Raw genomic sequence first — 15,577 nt, 5'->3', positions numbered from 1 at the left:
TTGCTTCTCGGCCCACCCACCAGAGAGGTGCACAAGAAAGTGAGAGGGGCCATAGCCAGGGCAGCTGCCCCCAGCTGACTGCAGGGCTATCCTACACAGCATGGCACCATGCTCAGCATACAAAGCTGGAGGAAGAGAGGGGGAACACTGAGAGTGACACATTTGTCTTCCTGAGTCAGTGTTACATGATGGAACCCAGCTTTCTTGGGAGGTGAATACGTCCCTACCCAGAGGACATAGTAGATAAATTCCTTGTTTTGTTTTGCTTCTGTGCATGGCTTTTGCTTTGCAAAAAGCTCTGTTTTTTTTCTTAAGTCTTTATCTGCACTCATAACTTTTCATTTCTACCCTTCCAATTCTCTTCCCCACCCTACCAAGGGAGAATGAGCACCCAGCTCTCTGGGGCTGAGTTGCCAGCTGGGGTTAAAGGACATTGTGTTGGGGAAATTCCTGTTGAACACCAAGGCTCTTTACACAGAGGATAGTCAGTTCCCAGGGAAGTGGCAACAAGCCTGTCAAGAGTTAAAAAGAGGGTCTGTATGATCCTCAGTCATACGGCTTAGTGTTACAAAGTTCTGCAAGGAGTAAAATTGGACTCAATTATCCTGATGGGGGTCCTTTCCAACTCAGCTGTCTCTGTATTAGACTATGTAACGGAGCACATGCCTATATTCACCAATCTTTCTTTCCAATCACTTGGCACACAGACTACTTTGCTGCAGAAGGCACATGGGATTTCCCTCGTCCTGCTGGGTGGGGCGGTATTTAGAATTTAACAGGTCAGCTTTCTCTCCAGCCTGTTGTGTCTTTTCAGCCTTAAGATGCTGGAAATTGAAACAGAGGTATCAAACAGAAACAGGGCATGGGCAAGACTTTGAAACACAAGAAAGTCTGGAGCAGTGCAGAACTAGAGAGTGGAAGAACCAGGTCATGAGATCAGGAACTGTCAACTAAAGGTATGAAATAAAGAAATAGCCCCAGAGAAGTCGTCCAGAACAGTTGTGATGTCCCATCCCTGGAAATGTTTAAGGCCAGGCTGAATGAGTTGCCACATTATTTCTGAAAACTCAGAAACACATAAGACAATAAAAGAATGCAAACTCAATCTTTACAAAGAAATGTATGTTTTATTCACTTAAAATTGAAGTTCAGACATGCTTGTCTGTACAATGTAAATTCAAATATTTACAATATTCGGTTGATATTGTATGAAGTTTCATTCCTTGTAACATCTATCTATTTAGATCCTTCAGTTCTAAATAGCTTTTTTTGCTTTTTCCTCTGAATTTTACGTAGCTTCTTCTTATCTTTAACAATTGGCTTTGACTCTGGTTTCACAAGCTGTATTTCCACTGGCTTCTCTTCAGCTGGAGTTTCAAAGACTACTTCAGTAGGATCTTCTTCAACAAGGACCTTAGTTCCTTTTTTCTTTACCATCTGCACTTCTTTCACCTGCTGCTTCTCTCTAAACTTAGCTGCCACTGACAATCTTATCAGCCGGCGATGCTAAAAAAACAAGAATTTAAATGTCATCACATTTCAAATAAGCACGATGGAAGAAATCTGTTGTTAAAGCAACTAATTTCTTTAATACTAATTTCTCTGCTTAATTGCCAAGACCCTCAGTGTAATGTCATCTTTTCAGTGACATGACTTTTGCATTCACTTCATGATCACAAAACTACTCTGTCCTCCAACTGTCACCAGCTTAGGGCACTACAAAGGGTCATGGGGAAAGGCGTATTTGATGCTCCTGCACAGACTGACGGCAAGGCTGGCTTTCTAATTAGTTGCTAAATGAAAGAGAAAACAAAGGCAGAGCTGCTTACCATATTTGGGGACCGGTAATGAGGATTTTCATAGAGAGTTGGTCCTCCAAAGCTACCTTGGAAGATTTTTATGAGGTTCAGGACAAAACGAGGCCCAATTTCTACTAGAGATGCATCTTCTTCTATTATCTGCAATAAAAAGAAAACTTTCTCAATTTCTCACAGATCGAATTAAAGCATACGACCTTGCAGGCACCTTGCATATATATGGTAATACACAATTGGACTTAAATTCAAGATAAGGTACCTGATTAGTTATATTTCCATAAACCCAGTTCTGTACATAGAGCAGTTCTTAGGAATTCAAGCAAGCTTTAGGAGTACTCTGTATTTGTGAATTCCTTCTACAGAAAGTAAGCTCTAGATCACTTTGGGTCAAAGCAGCAACTTTGGTTACGGCACAGTTTAGGCCTTGGGTAGTGTGTCCTGACACCATGACGTCCCTCACAGAATCACAACTTGATGAATGCAAGTTCAGTGAACTAGATCTCTCCAGAGATATGGGAAAAGGTTGTGATTGCAGGACACTGAATCTGCAAGCACTAGCACCTGATAACAATAATCATGACTCTTATTTCATTTAGTGGATTTGATATGAAGTTACTCCACTGACTCCTTTTGAAGAGCTAGAAGAGACCACTCACCTGGTAATTGCGGAACCAGATCCTTTCATCAGTGACGGTGAAGGTGAAAACATGATCAACAAAAGGCTGGCTTTTGGGGTGGTACTGTGGTGTACCAAATATCTGTAATAAAAGGCAGTGTTTCTGAACATGTGCAAGTTAAGAGGTAAAACACAAATGGCTCTTTCTAAACTCCTTTTAATTTACTAAGTTCCCAATCCAAGCTTACATCTCATAACCCAAAACTTAAGAATAAGTGTCTGAGTGATGCTAAGAACATGATCCAAATCCTTTTTGATATTTTCAAAGTTCAGAAGTGTAAAACTGCTACTTGAAAAAAAACCACTTGCGATTTTTAAGTGTGTTGCCAAAAAACATCTCCAGCGAAGAAACACTCAAACTATAGACTGACCTGAATAAACAATTCTTTTAGCAGGGCATAGTGAGGCTCCCGGTCAAATATCTACAACAAATAAAAATTTGTTTTACATACAAGGCTAAATGCAATAGTCATGCAACAAGAGTAAGAACCTACCCAAATGAAATAAAACCTATACTTACTGGATCAAAAGACAAAAGGGGTCTTGAGCCCCTTAGGCAATTTCCTGTCATCTTCAATTCAGCCAGTGTGTGAACTACAGTGATTAAAAAAAAAAAGAAGTTACTACTTACAGAAAACGTTTCAGACAGAACAGCAAGAATACAAACACAATAATGTCCACCAGCTTACCATTCTGCACCAAGAACTTAGCAGATGGTCCCTGTGGTGTGTTTGAAAGCCTTCAGAGGACAAGTGGTGGGAAGAGAGAAAGAAAAATGTTAACAGCAGGGAGAATACATGCTGGATTTCCACACTACACCCCAACCAGCTATTCCTGCATTGAAGTAGTTTCTGTCACTTTTATATCTGTACTGAGTTCCTTTAAAAAGCTCGTAAACACTTGTTTTCTAAGTAATTTTGTAAAATGCTTCTGCAAACAGGCACCAAAAGCTGTTCACACATTGTAAATTTGCACTATCCCCAGAAGTGCAATATTAGAACAAATTTAACTAAGCAGCCGTATTTCATGCATCTTCACTATTACAGTAAGAAGCTTCAGCTAGAACTGAAACAAATAAACAGAAATGTAACAAAACATAACATTTCCTTACCACATGTAGAGATCCTGTTTCTTTTTGGCTTCAAAAAAGATGCACTTATTGCAGTTTTTCATTTCACACACCTACACAAGACACATCAAATTAGCTGCTTACAAACATCCCGAAGACATTTTTGATAACTTTCCACATTTATCTCTAATATTTTCTTCTCTCCAAAATGCAAGTTCAAAAAGGAAAGATCTTGTCTTATGAAATGACATCTACTGACACTCAAATTTTGGTTGGGTTTTAAAAAAAATTTCACATACTTACTACAAGGAGTAATAACCTCACTAAAGCTACAAACTTGATAAGCTCTCCAGATACAAACACAAGAGCAGGAGCTGAGACATTAGGTTCCAGGTTCAGAACTATCAACATCCTACTACCTTTGGGCTGGCTGCATATTTGTGTCCTGCACTGTTCAAGCATAAGCTGTACTACACTTCTCACCTACAGAGAAAAGCACATTATGCTGTATTTCTTCTTCAATATGCTGTATTTCTTCATGATGAAAATCTGTATCTAATTAAATGTTTCATTCTGGTTTTATTAATCAAAAGTCAACTTTTGGCTTTTTGGGTATCAGTAATTTTCACCTATGAAGTTACACTTTGAACTTGGTTGCCCCTTCCCCTTGTATACTGAATTTCCATAGAAAATAAAATAAAATAAAGAAGCACCAAGATAAATCCTGAATTACCTCATTGATTACAAATAACTGGTCTTTACGGTCCATTTTTGTATCTGGAAGACAAAACCAACATTTACAAGGCTGGAAAACTAATTCAATACAGGAGATTATTGTATCAGTCAGGCTTTTTACAAAAAATTTACTAGTTTATAAATGAAAGGGTAATTATCAAACTGCTTCTGTCCTGTTATGGAATATCTAAACATAGCAACAAAACTAACTGTGCAGGCTCAGGAGTGATGCCATAGGATTCACTTCCCAGAAAATACTAGGATACAAAAATTGCTGTACTTGCTGGCTCAAAAGGTGTTTGTTTGAGATAAAAGTTTCATCAAAACTCTTCTGTACCACATTTAAAAAAATAAAAGAACAGGGTGTTAGGAGCTCTTGGCTTAAAAGCATTCTCAAAATATAAGTTAGGAATGATGTTCAACCCCTACCTGCTTTAGAGTGAGGCATCAATGTCCTTAAGTCCTGCATTAGATGTCTTGTTCTGAAATTAATTCCACGAGAGGAGAATATCAGCACTCGCTCCTTGTTTTTCCATTTGCCCTAGAAAAAAAAGACACAACAGTCACATGGGAAGCTGCTAGCCTTAATGTTATTATAATGCAGCAAAATTACCGCTTGGACAGTGAATACCGAAAGACACAGCGATAACCTTCGTTTTTATCTCCCATGCAGACAGAACCACGCTCTCAGCAAGAGTGGAAACTGCCCTACAAAAAAGGGGGCCCTGCTTTTTACAGGAGGAGCCGTGCCCATCCCGATCCACGGCGTGCTCCCGGGCACAGCCTTGCACTCCCACCCAACTGCTAAAACTCCACGTGCGTCGCTTATTTTCCTGCAAAATGGGCTCGGGAACACCCCCAGAGCGCAGCCCAGATTCTCCAGTCGAAATTGCGAAACCTTGGTGTTTACAGTCAGTACTTTACGTTTTTCCTACATGCAAACAATTACCGAAACCTTCTCCGCATGATTCCTAAATGGAACAGGCACAGTTTCCACACAGCCTCTGTATGGAAAAGAATTGCCCAACTCTTCCCAATAGTTCTGAGACTGAGATAACACATCTTGCCGACATCGTCCAGGACAGCGCTTTTCGCGTATTCTCACGGAAACAACGCACCGCCACTTTTTACTTGTGCCGCTATTATAAAAGACTACGAACAAACCCCTCTGTCACGGCTCAGCCGCGTTCCCTCACACAACCGGAGCGCCGGGCCGAGCGGCGGTACCTGGGACACGGGCGGCGGGATGCTGTATTCCTGCGGCGGGACGCTGCCATCCCTGGGGCCGCTCTCCGGCGTCGCCTCGCCCGCGCTCGGGGCGCTCCTGGCGCGCTTCGCCTTCCCCGCGGCCAGCGCTCCACGCTTCCTCTTGACCGCCATCCGCCCGCACGCCATGCCGCGACGGCTCCTCGCCCGCCCCGCTTCCTGCGCTCGCGTTTCCTGCGCCGCCGAGGCCGTGATCTCACTTCCTGCGCTCCCTCCGTTCGCCGTGCCCGCGCCCCGCCTCCTGAAATCCCGCTTCCTGCCCTCCCGCCTCTTGCATTCCTACTTCCTGCCTTCCCACTTCCTGTATTCCCACTTCCTGCATTCCCGCCTCCTGCGCTCCCGCTGTTCCTCGTTCGCGGTGCCGGGCCATGCCGTTCTCGGCGCAGCCGCCCGCCAGCGGCGAGCGGTACGCGCTGTCGGCCAGCCTGGACAATGCGCGGCACCTGTCCAGCCTCCTGCGGGCCGTGCACTTCCAAGACCACGCCACCTGCCTGGCCACGGCCAGCGGGCTGCGCGTCACGGTGGAGGATGCCAAGTGCATCCAGGCCAACGCCTTCATCCAGGTACCGGGACACGGGCGAGGGGAGGGCGCGGCTGCTGCAGGCCCTGCGCAGGCCTCGGTCACCGTCGCTCTCGGGGCACCGAGGAGACAAGGAGTCTCTGGACAGGGTCCAGCGGAGGCCACAAAGATGAGTAAAGGACTGGAGCGTCTCTTGTGAGGCAGCCTGCAGGACCTGGGTCTGTTTAGTCTGGAGAAGAGCAGACTGAGAGTCTCATTAAGATGGTGCCAGACTCCTTTCTGTGGTGACCAGTGACAGGAAGGAGGGCGATGGGCATAAAATAAACCACCGAAGTTTCCCTCAACACGAGGAAGCACTTCTTTACGCTTCGGGGGGTAGTGCACTGGAGCAGAATGCCAGGGAGGTCTTGGAGTTTCCCTCTCTGGAGACAGTCTAACCCGGCCTGGATGTGTTCTGGATGTGTTCCCTGTCACTGCTCCAGGTGACCCTGCCTTGGCAGAGGGGTTGGACTGGATGATCTCCAGAGGTCCCTCTCAACCCTCACAATTCCATGTGCTCACCTGCGGAGAAGGAGAGACTTTGCTGGGAGCAAGGCAGAGGGGCCTGAGCTGGCATGGAGGAAGGGCCATGGTGAGGCTGCCCTTGTTTATGGGTGTCCATACTGCTGGAATTCCAAATCCTGCAGCACTACATCCCTGAGCACCCGACAGGGTATTGGGTTTGCACCCTCATCTAATGTATTGGTGTCTGCCAAATTCATGGCTCCTTCTGGCCATGCTGTGCTTAGCTGCACGGCAGGTGTCCATAGTATTCCTCTTTAGGTGTTTTTATAGCTCATCCCAAAGCTAAAAGGTTGGATTTAAGTCAGCTGTGAAAGAGTACAGATGCACAGACACTAGATTAAAGATGGTTGTGCTGTGCTCAAAGCACCCCAGGATGGGGTTTTCCCTCTGGGCTGTCAGGAAAATATGAAATCACTTTTCCAAAGGCAGCTCATGGCACCCTGGTTTATTTCTGAGACACTCCATTCTTGTAGGTGCCACAAAGCAGTGAGTGCCAGCAACAGACAGGATAGCATGGAGCAGTTTATCCCTCTCAGGCTAGTCAAAGGCAGGATTCAGCACATATTTCAGAGTGGTGAAGTGACTGTTCTGATCTGTTCTTATGTCCTTCTAGTGTTTGGAGTGCTTATGCATGCACTGAGCATAAAAAATGTAATTATTGTTACTGGAGAAGGGTGATACATTGTACCGTTCCATGAATGTTTCTAGCTCCAGAAGCAAGCAGCTCTAGCTTTACTGTTTGTAGGTTGTACTTAAACCATAATAGACATGTATTTAGGATTTCATGTTTATGGCATCTTACCTCGTTTCAAGTGTGGTTTGATTGTGTTTTCCTAGTTTTGAGGATGAAGACCCATTTTTCTATAATCAATGCTGTGTTGCATGTAGAAATCACTTTGCGTTGCACTGCTTTCTGGGTGGAAAACCTTGAAGTTTAAACTGTAAAATAATTGCAGAAACTCTCAGCTTTTCATCTCTTTTCTTTAACTTACAGGCAGAAATTTTCCAGGAATTTTCCGTTCAGGAGGAGTCTGTGATGTTCCGGATCAGTCTGTCTGTTCTTCTGGACTGCCTGACCATTTTTGGAACCAGCTCCTTGCCAGGTGTGGTCTATTTCCATGAATCCACGGGAGGCTGTGTGGGTGCTGCAGGATGTGTACTCACATGGCAGCTTCCTGGGCAGTTCTGCCCTTGCAGCAGCTCTGCCTTGAGCTCCTCATTCCTCTACAGTTTTGGTTGTGGCTGACCTAACGATCTAAATCGAGTGTTCTAAAGAGCACTGTGATTTTGGGAAACCAGAGGTTCAGGTGGTGATGACCTGCCACAGGAGGGTGTGACCACAGCACAAGCTCAGCTGCATTAACTTCAGTTTGCACAAGTAACAAGAGTAGTAAGGAAGGATGATGTGAGCCAGAGAGAGCCACAGGACCATGAGGATTTTCCAATTCCTCTAAACCGTTTGTAGTGTGTCTTAAGTGTCACAGCTGGTGTTTCTTTTGTGGTGGGTGAAATTATTTGGATTTGAGTTGTCTCCAGGCAAGTAATTTAATTTTACTGCACAACCATTAGCATTTCAGAGGTGTCTGGGAGGCAGCACTGCTGTTGATCTGTGGCTTGTGTGCGAGAAAAATGTGAGTTTTCTAAAGTAATCAAATGCCCTAGCTGTGGTTTCTGCAGGATGTATATTTCATTCTCATTTTCAGGAACATCAACGGCCCTTAGATTGTGTTACCGTGGTTACGGGTATCCCCTGATGCTGTTCTTGGAAGAAGGAGGAGTGGTAACAGTGTGCAAAATCAACACTCAAGAACCTGAGGAGTTGTTAGATTTTGATTTCTGCAGTACAAAGGTGGTTAATAAAATTATCCTGCAGTCAGAGGGACTGCGAGAGGCATTTGCTGAACTGGACATGACCAGTGAGGTTCTGCAGATTACCATGTCTCCAGATAAACCCTACTTCAGGTACTAGAAATGGCTTTGAACTCAAATGTTTGTGCTTGGCTGCCTTAGCTGGTGAGGAGTGGAAGTTTTCACCGTGGAGAGAGGGGAATTACTTTAGAATTAATTCCTTCATTTCAGGAAGAATTGTAATGAGTATAGCAAATCACAGTATGTTCTCTAATTAACATAGTAATGAATATTTTGACAACTTCATAAATGTGACATTGGTGTGGACAGTTTAGCATTTTTGATTAAATAAAGTGAAACAAACAGCAGTGTTTTGTGAAACAATCATGAGATATGTACAATGACTCATTTTGGTGAGTTTTTACGGAGCTCTCGTTAGGTATTTTGTGATGGTGCTTTTTGTCTTCCAGGTTATCCACTTTTGGAAATGCTGGAAGTGCCCATCTAGACTACCCTAGGGACTCTGATTTGATGGAAGCATTCCACTGTAACCAGACTCAGACAAACAGGTTAGAAAGTGACTGATGCCCTCTGTGCCTGGTCATGCATTCTTGATGGGAAGTTTCAAAACTGCTTTGGTATTTCTGTAACATTTATTTTATTAGTATGAGGGGGGAAAAAATACTCCCCATCTGATAAAAGACTGTGTCTGTTATCAAAAGCTAAGCGCTGACGATGACAGTTTAATGTTGTTACCAGGGAAAGAGCAAATAAGTGCATTCCTAACTGTTTTTCGTTTATTCTGGGTCTTTATTTGTGACTAATGTTTCAGCTCCTCTTTGCACAATGTATTTTTTTCACATTACTTGAATAATATATGATAATAACATTTTCTCCTGCAGGTACAAGATTTCTTTGCTTAAACCATCCACAAAGGCACTGGCTTTGTCTTGCAAAGTGTCCATTCGAACAGATGCTCAAGGATTTCTTTCACTGCAGTACATGATTAGGAATGAAGATGGACAGATCTGTTTTGTGGAATACTATTGTTGCCCTGATGAGAACATCACTGAAGCAGAACTGTAGGTGTGTGTGCTGGCGTCTGTAATATATTTTTGGTTGTATAAAATATTATATTTTTTTACAAAACTAAATGAAAGCTGTAAAGTTTGATAGAGTTAATATTGTCTTTATTTTTTAGCTCTGGAATAAGAAAGTTGAAAACTTTCATTTTCTTCCACTGCAAACATTTCTTAGCCTTGACTCAAACTGAAAAAGCGGAAAGGGGAGTTGATGTCTTATAGACACTGCTTCCAACACAGATGTTAAAGTACTGTTTGTGTAGTACATTGATGCTTTTTGCAGCATTCTCCAAGAATTTTGTCTGTGCTGTTTTTTGTCTTTGGCTTCTAGCATTCAATTACACAGGGGAAAATCTGAATACTTGTTGTATACTAGCCAGATAACTTTCAGTGACTTAAAACCAAATTTGTCTTCAAAGAGAGCAACATTTTCAAACACATCTCTTAATAGCAGCAGGTGGTTTCTTGCTGGCAAATGCTGACATGTTTTGTCAGTGAAGCCACTAGGCTTCTCCTCATCTTGATTAATTCTTAATATAACTCAATTCCTTGGAATTCCATCTGACACCAATTTGATGTCTGCAAACTGATGTTGAATTGGTAAATTGATATAGAAGCCAGGATTTACTTACTCATTACTCACAGCGGTCCTGGCAACATCATTGTTTTGGGTCAGTCGTTTATTACACATCTGCAAGAATGCTGCAGCTGAGCTGTTTCTGTGTGCTCATGTCCCTGTTCCTACTCTGCTGCTCTCTACTGGTGGTGCTAAGAATCATAAGATAGAAAAGTCTCACACTGAAAATTTTTTATGAATTTCATTTGCCTTCTCAGTAGCCTCTCAGCAGCAGGAGTCGCTGCTGAACGGTACATGGAGTGCTGTATTCAAATCTGCCAAAAACGGGGCTGACCTCGTGCTCACTGTCAGGAGAGTGTGGTTCCTGGGCAGTTTTCTGCAGTGTCCACCTCCAGAGCAGCAGGTGGGCTGTGTTTAGGTACAAGTCCCCTTGTCCTTTCACACCAAGGACCCTGCCCAGAACGGGACGTACCTGGGAGCAGCCAGGCACGGGACTGGATGCAGAGTCTGCAGATCCCACACAGAGACTGAGCCCTGCTGCCTCTCTGCTGTGGGCAGTGAGCAGAGTCAGCAATCTCCAGGTGGTTTCTGCAGCTTTAGTCTCTGGTCAAGTTTTGTTGTCTGTCAGATGAGGTCTTGCTTTGTTTTCTATGGAAAACAGTGTGTTCATATGTTACAAAGTTGATTGTGTTACAATTCAGCAGAATCCTTTGGGTTTATTTTAAAATGTTTTTGTGGATAATTTTTCACCTCTTGCTTATGCCAGCAAGAGTACACTTTTGGAATACACAGTGTTATCTGTTCACTTTTGTTGGTTTTTTGTGCAAATCATCCATTTGTTGCAATAAAGTTTGCAATAAAGTTTACAATAAAGTTAACTGTTTGAAATTAATAAACAATTACAAATTTTTGAACTACAAGGCTGACATAAATACCTAATATTCTAAATTACTCTTACTCACTGGGTCTTTTTTCCAAACTAAAATATACCCAAGACAAGTATAAATGAACTTCCTTCTGGCTTACTGTGTCAATTTCTTCAATGAAAAAAGGTTATGGTCTCATTGGGAGTTATTAATATTGTCCCTGACTACTGAGTATCAAGGATGATTTACATAATCCCTGGGTGACAGGATAAAAATGAAGTAGAACACACCACTTTCTTGTTGTGATTTATTTTAGAATATCCAAGTTTCTTGTATTGTGTTCAGGAATTGTGGCTTAACATTTGAATTTTTATGTAATTGCCTACAGATGTATTGTGTTCCTTCTTGAAATAGTACTTTTAATGATTTCTTCTGTGGCCTACCAACAGTAATCATAGGAACAATACCCTTAGAAGTTAGAACACCACAAAATACCAGAAAATAACTTGCATTTAGTATTAGATATTAAAGGCACATATGGTTTGTGCAGGAGTTAATGTCTGTACCCCAAATGGGCTGAGTCCCAGCCTGGGCTCCCAGAGGTAGGGAGGTGCTTGTGCACTTTTGACTTTCATGGATGTGGTTTTAGGGAGACAAGAACATGGGAAATCTGGGCTGCAGCCTTGGTGCTGAAAGGCAGTGAATTGATTTAGGATCCATCTGTGATGAATTCAGTTACATTTCTGCATTCAAGCTCAGTAAAATAAAAAGGGTGAAGAGGATTGTGACTAAAAGGGCACTGCATCTTTTTGACCTGGTAAGTTACATAAATTCTGCAGATATCCACTGCTGTGCTGGATTTCCTGCTACACTTTCCATGGATCCAGAACTCAGGTTACCCTCAGTACCTCTTGTCCCTGCTATTTAACAAGACCTTTTCCCTTGCAGACTACAGGAAACCTGCAGCAAAAGAAATGTTCAGCTCACATTTTTTTCTTTTTATAGCGTCACAGAAGAGGGTTCTCATAGCTCAGATTTTGCCCATCTGCTTTCTTAAAATGGTGCATGCAAGAACTCAGAATTACTTGTCTTGTGAAGTAAACCAGTTCCTGGGTTGGCAGCTGTCTCCAGTGCCTTCTACCCCGTTTCAGCTGTGGTAGGGGATGCCTGGCAGCTCTGATGGGCAGCACTGCGGGCTGTGGGCATCCCACGTCCAGAGGCCACAAAACTGGCAAGTGATTTCCCCTCCAATTATTTTGATTTGTGATTTTCAGAGCAGGAACTGACCGCAGGTTTTCAAGAAGGCACTTTGATTCTACCAGAAATCTACTGCCAATAGGCCCAGACTCCCACCAGTCTTTGAAGATTCCATTAGTCAAAATAATGCCTTTGGCTCCAGACAATCTTCATGCAACAAAACACAGCAGTGCTGGTGCTACTGGTATCTCCTGCCTCCCAATGTGTTGAATTTTTGTGTCTCCTTGGCTTTCTACAGATTGGGATCTGTAAAGCACAAAATTCTCCAGGGGGAATACAAATCTATACCTCTGTTTCAAAGTTAGTGGTGGGAAAGAATCAGTGGTTTGGTTTTTATTTAGTTTAGTTGTTTAGTATTTACTTACACATGGATTTACAAGGAAATAGTACTCTTGTATACTTGACTAGATGAATCTTTAGTGAGGTTAGTGGAGCAGCTGGAAAAGCTGACATAAGCCATATGCTGTTTCCTGTAGGTGTCTGTTTTTAACCTCGTTTTGTAGCAGCTTGAAGAATCCAGCAGGTGGGTCTTACCAAAATAAATACTTAGAAACTCCGTAGTAGCACTAAGCAATGCTTTTTCTGAACAGTAACATTAAACTGAACAAATACAGAATTATTTTTAAAATGCTGCTATTACAGAATAGTCACTTGATGACTTCTTGTTGAAACAAAAACTCATTTTTATGTGAGTCTCTCTTTGAGGGGGTCAGGACTGCTTAGTATAAATGGAAGAGATAAGAGGTGGGTCCTGCCTCTTTCTACCCTGCTTCTGCCCTCAGCTGGCTCTAAGGATAGCAGGGCAGTGCATCAGCATTGCTGCAGATAATTGCTAGGGCTCCTCCAGGCAGCGAGTGTTGGAGGGGGATGCAGTCGGGTGCCCCACACAGATCTGATTTCCATGGAGTAATAAACTCCCACAGAAGTGAGAAGTGGGCTTGAATGCCCACCACGACTGTGAACATCAGTCTGTGTGAGTATTCTGGAGGAATGCATCCAGGGGAGTCTAGGGAGGGCTGCATTGCCCAGGAAAAGCTTCCCTTTTGTAATACCATTGAAAATCTGAGTAGAGAGACAATGGGAATTTCACTCCCACTTTCACCCTCTCTGCATCAGCATTTCAGGTGGGGTAGTCGCTGGGGGGCTGTGTCTGTGTGTGGGGTAAAACTCTCAATGGAAAACTGAACAGCCTCATACCCCTTCCTGTTCAGATGGGGCCATGGAGTTGACCAAGAAGGAGCAAGTGAGCAGAAAGCTGAAGGTCTGAGATAGGAAATCTGCCTGAATATATGTTTGGATTTTACCCCATAAAAGCCAGTGGAGTGCAGTAATGGGTTTGCAATGTAAGGGATGGGTGGAACAACTCCACCTAATTAGGCACTTGCACCCCTAATCAACCAGAAAGAGACTTAATCCATGGAACAGAAAGCAGCTAACAGGCCCTAAGTTATGTCCAGGTGCTGGAAAGATAAATTACTTGTTGGCAGAATTGCCCTGTTAAGCTCCAGTGACCTCATACCTAGAGGGAGGTTAACAAAGTTAGGGAAGAAGGATAGTAGGTAGACACAAAGAATGCAGAACTTTAAAGCCACAAGGACATGTGGCAGAACTCCCAAGATAAGGAAGAAACTAATACGGCCAACTCAGCAACTGTGCTGAAACTGGCTGCGAGTGGGTAAAAGGAATTCCAGCAGGGAGAAATCATGACAGAGTGACTCATAGCCCATCATGTCAAAAGAAGATGAAGAGTGAGGGTTGCAGACTAATGAGCATAAGAACAGAGAGAATCATTAATTGATAGAAGATAGAATACTGATTAATAGGAGAACAATGTCTTTTGTAGCCCACAAACAATGGCTATGTTTGCTAATGTTGAGGGATACATCTGGTGCAGGCAGCTGTGTTTGCCAGCAGAATTTGCAGCAGGCTGAGCTCTGGGTGGGAGCCCGGGGAGAGACAGGAGGCTGTGAACTGCCAGCCCTGTGATTGATGAACAGAGGGCACAAAGCCCAGTGAAACCAGCCAGGGTGAGAGGGGAGACACAGCAGGTGTTGGCAAGTGCAGACATTTTGGGTAACAAAAGAGATGAACATGGGTGATCCTGGCTAGGTGAATAGACACAGAGAGGGTGGCATGTGCTGACGGGAGAGGAAAGCTACACTTGCACCTGGGTAGACAGTGAGTGAGTGAGGGTGTAAAATTCCCTGAAGTTCCTTTTTGGGGATCCCTCCTTGGAAGCATCAGCATGAGCTGTTTCTGTGTAAGTGCACCGCGAATAAATGGCTTTATGAGAAACAACGGCTCACTTTGAAAATTTAAAAAGGTTTATCAAACCTTAACAAAAATACAACAAGGGACTACATAAGGAAAAATTTGCAGTGCTCAGAAGTGGCCTGGTGAACACCATACAGCTGGTTAATCTTCAAGATGGATGCTCACTCTTTTACACACTGGGGGTTGCATTAGCCAGCCCTGGCCCCTCCCAAAGTCTGTCAGTCAGCTCTTCTTTGCCATTTATCAGTGGAAACTGCTTGCTTGTAACTGGATTGGAGGTCAGGTGTTGCCATGCCACACCCCCGAAGCACCAAACTTTTCCATTCCCAACTACCCCATACAAGGGACACACGTGCAGCCTTCTTTGTACCTGTCCTAGACAACCCCGGCTGTCTGACAGCAACAGTACAGGAGGGAAAAGGGAACTGTGGGGAGAACAGAGGACATTTAAACTACAATAACATAACTATACATCACTAAATCTTTTTCTAATATTCACACAATAGTTATCGTTTAATTGCCAGCGCCAATCATCTCATTATCCATCTATAACAGCTTTGTGGAACGAGATGTCTGAGACTCCTTCATAGGAAACCTGGGGTGGAGCCAGCGAGGTATCCTGGTCTGACTGCGAGGGGAGTGTTTGGCTCTGGAGCCACCTGCTATGAAGGAGATTCAGTCCCACCTGTGAAAGTCTGGCACTGGGATTGTGACTGCCAGAGAGGCTCAACAATGGCCAGACTGGGGAGTTTCCTTAACGCCAGAATGTATAAATAGTAAAAAGTTTTGAGAGTTGGTGTGTTTGATTTGCAGAGCACCACTGAGCACCCAGGCTTGTGCCACTGGAATAAATAATCAGTGTTTCTCTTTGAGTGTGTAAATAGTTGCTTGTTGCACACCAGGAAACGAATCTGATTTTTTATGGACATCAAGCTAGCCAAACACATTTATTCTCCTAGTAAACTGGCATGGGACAGGTTCTGGAGGAGCTGGGGTATATCCAGGCAGCGACTGTGAGCCATCACT

At 43.5% G+C, this 15,577-nt stretch overlaps 2 protein-coding genes across 2 annotated transcripts; one reads left to right on the top strand and one right to left on the bottom strand.

Moving 5' to 3' along the window:
• Positions 1-1,107: 1,107 nt before the first annotated feature.
• On the bottom strand, positions 1,108-5,842 carry BRIX1 (biogenesis of ribosomes BRX1). The gene is made up of 10 exons (XM_064736133.1): positions 5,525-5,842; positions 4,727-4,838; positions 4,296-4,339; positions 3,605-3,675; positions 3,183-3,232; positions 3,014-3,087; positions 2,865-2,915; positions 2,474-2,575; positions 1,830-1,958; positions 1,108-1,506 (listed from the first exon to the last, which is right to left on the bottom strand). Exons 1-10 carry the CDS (start codon positions 5,690-5,692, stop codon positions 1,237-1,239), a joined length of 1,071 nt encoding a protein of 356 aa, XP_064592203.1. The 5' UTR covers positions 5,693-5,842; the 3' UTR covers positions 1,108-1,236.
• On the top strand, positions 5,797-11,171 carry RAD1 (RAD1 checkpoint DNA exonuclease). Its single transcript, XM_064736134.1, has 5 exons — positions 5,797-6,126; positions 7,642-7,750; positions 8,351-8,609; positions 8,966-9,064; positions 9,398-11,171. Exons 1-5 carry the CDS (start codon positions 5,932-5,934, stop codon positions 9,579-9,581), a joined length of 846 nt encoding a protein of 281 aa, XP_064592204.1. The 5' UTR covers positions 5,797-5,931; the 3' UTR covers positions 9,582-11,171.
• The last annotated feature ends 4,406 nt before the right edge of the window (positions 11,172-15,577 follow it).

Source organism: Zonotrichia leucophrys, chromosome Z (genome assembly GCF_028769735.1).
Source record: "Zonotrichia leucophrys gambelii isolate GWCS_2022_RI chromosome Z, RI_Zleu_2.0, whole genome shotgun sequence".
NCBI lineage: Eukaryota > Metazoa > Chordata > Aves > Passeriformes > Passerellidae > Zonotrichia > Zonotrichia leucophrys.
Note: the sequence above shows the minus strand (reverse complement) of the source record. Positions and strands in the feature narration are given on the sequence as shown.

Coding starts and splice junctions, on each gene's coding strand:
- BRIX1 (XM_064736133.1), bottom strand. CDS start 5,692: ATGGCGTGCGGGCGGATGGCGGTCAAGAGGAAGCGTGGAGCGCTGGCC. Junction 3,233..3,604: donor AAACAGGATCTCTACATGTG/GTAAGGAAATGT, acceptor TGTCCTCTGAAG/GCTTTCAAACACACCACAGG. Junction 2,916..3,013: donor CCCTTTTGTCTTTTGATCCA/GTAAGTATAGGT, acceptor TATTTGTTGTAG/ATATTTGACCGGGAGCCTCA.
- RAD1 (XM_064736134.1), top strand. CDS start 5,932: ATGCCGTTCTCGGCGCAGCCGCCCGCCAGCGGCGAGCGGTACGCGCTG. Junction 8,610..8,965: donor CCAGATAAACCCTACTTCAG/GTACTAGAAATG, acceptor TTTGTCTTCCAG/GTTATCCACTTTTGGAAATG. Junction 9,065..9,397: donor AACCAGACTCAGACAAACAG/GTTAGAAAGTGA, acceptor TTTCTCCTGCAG/GTACAAGATTTCTTTGCTTA.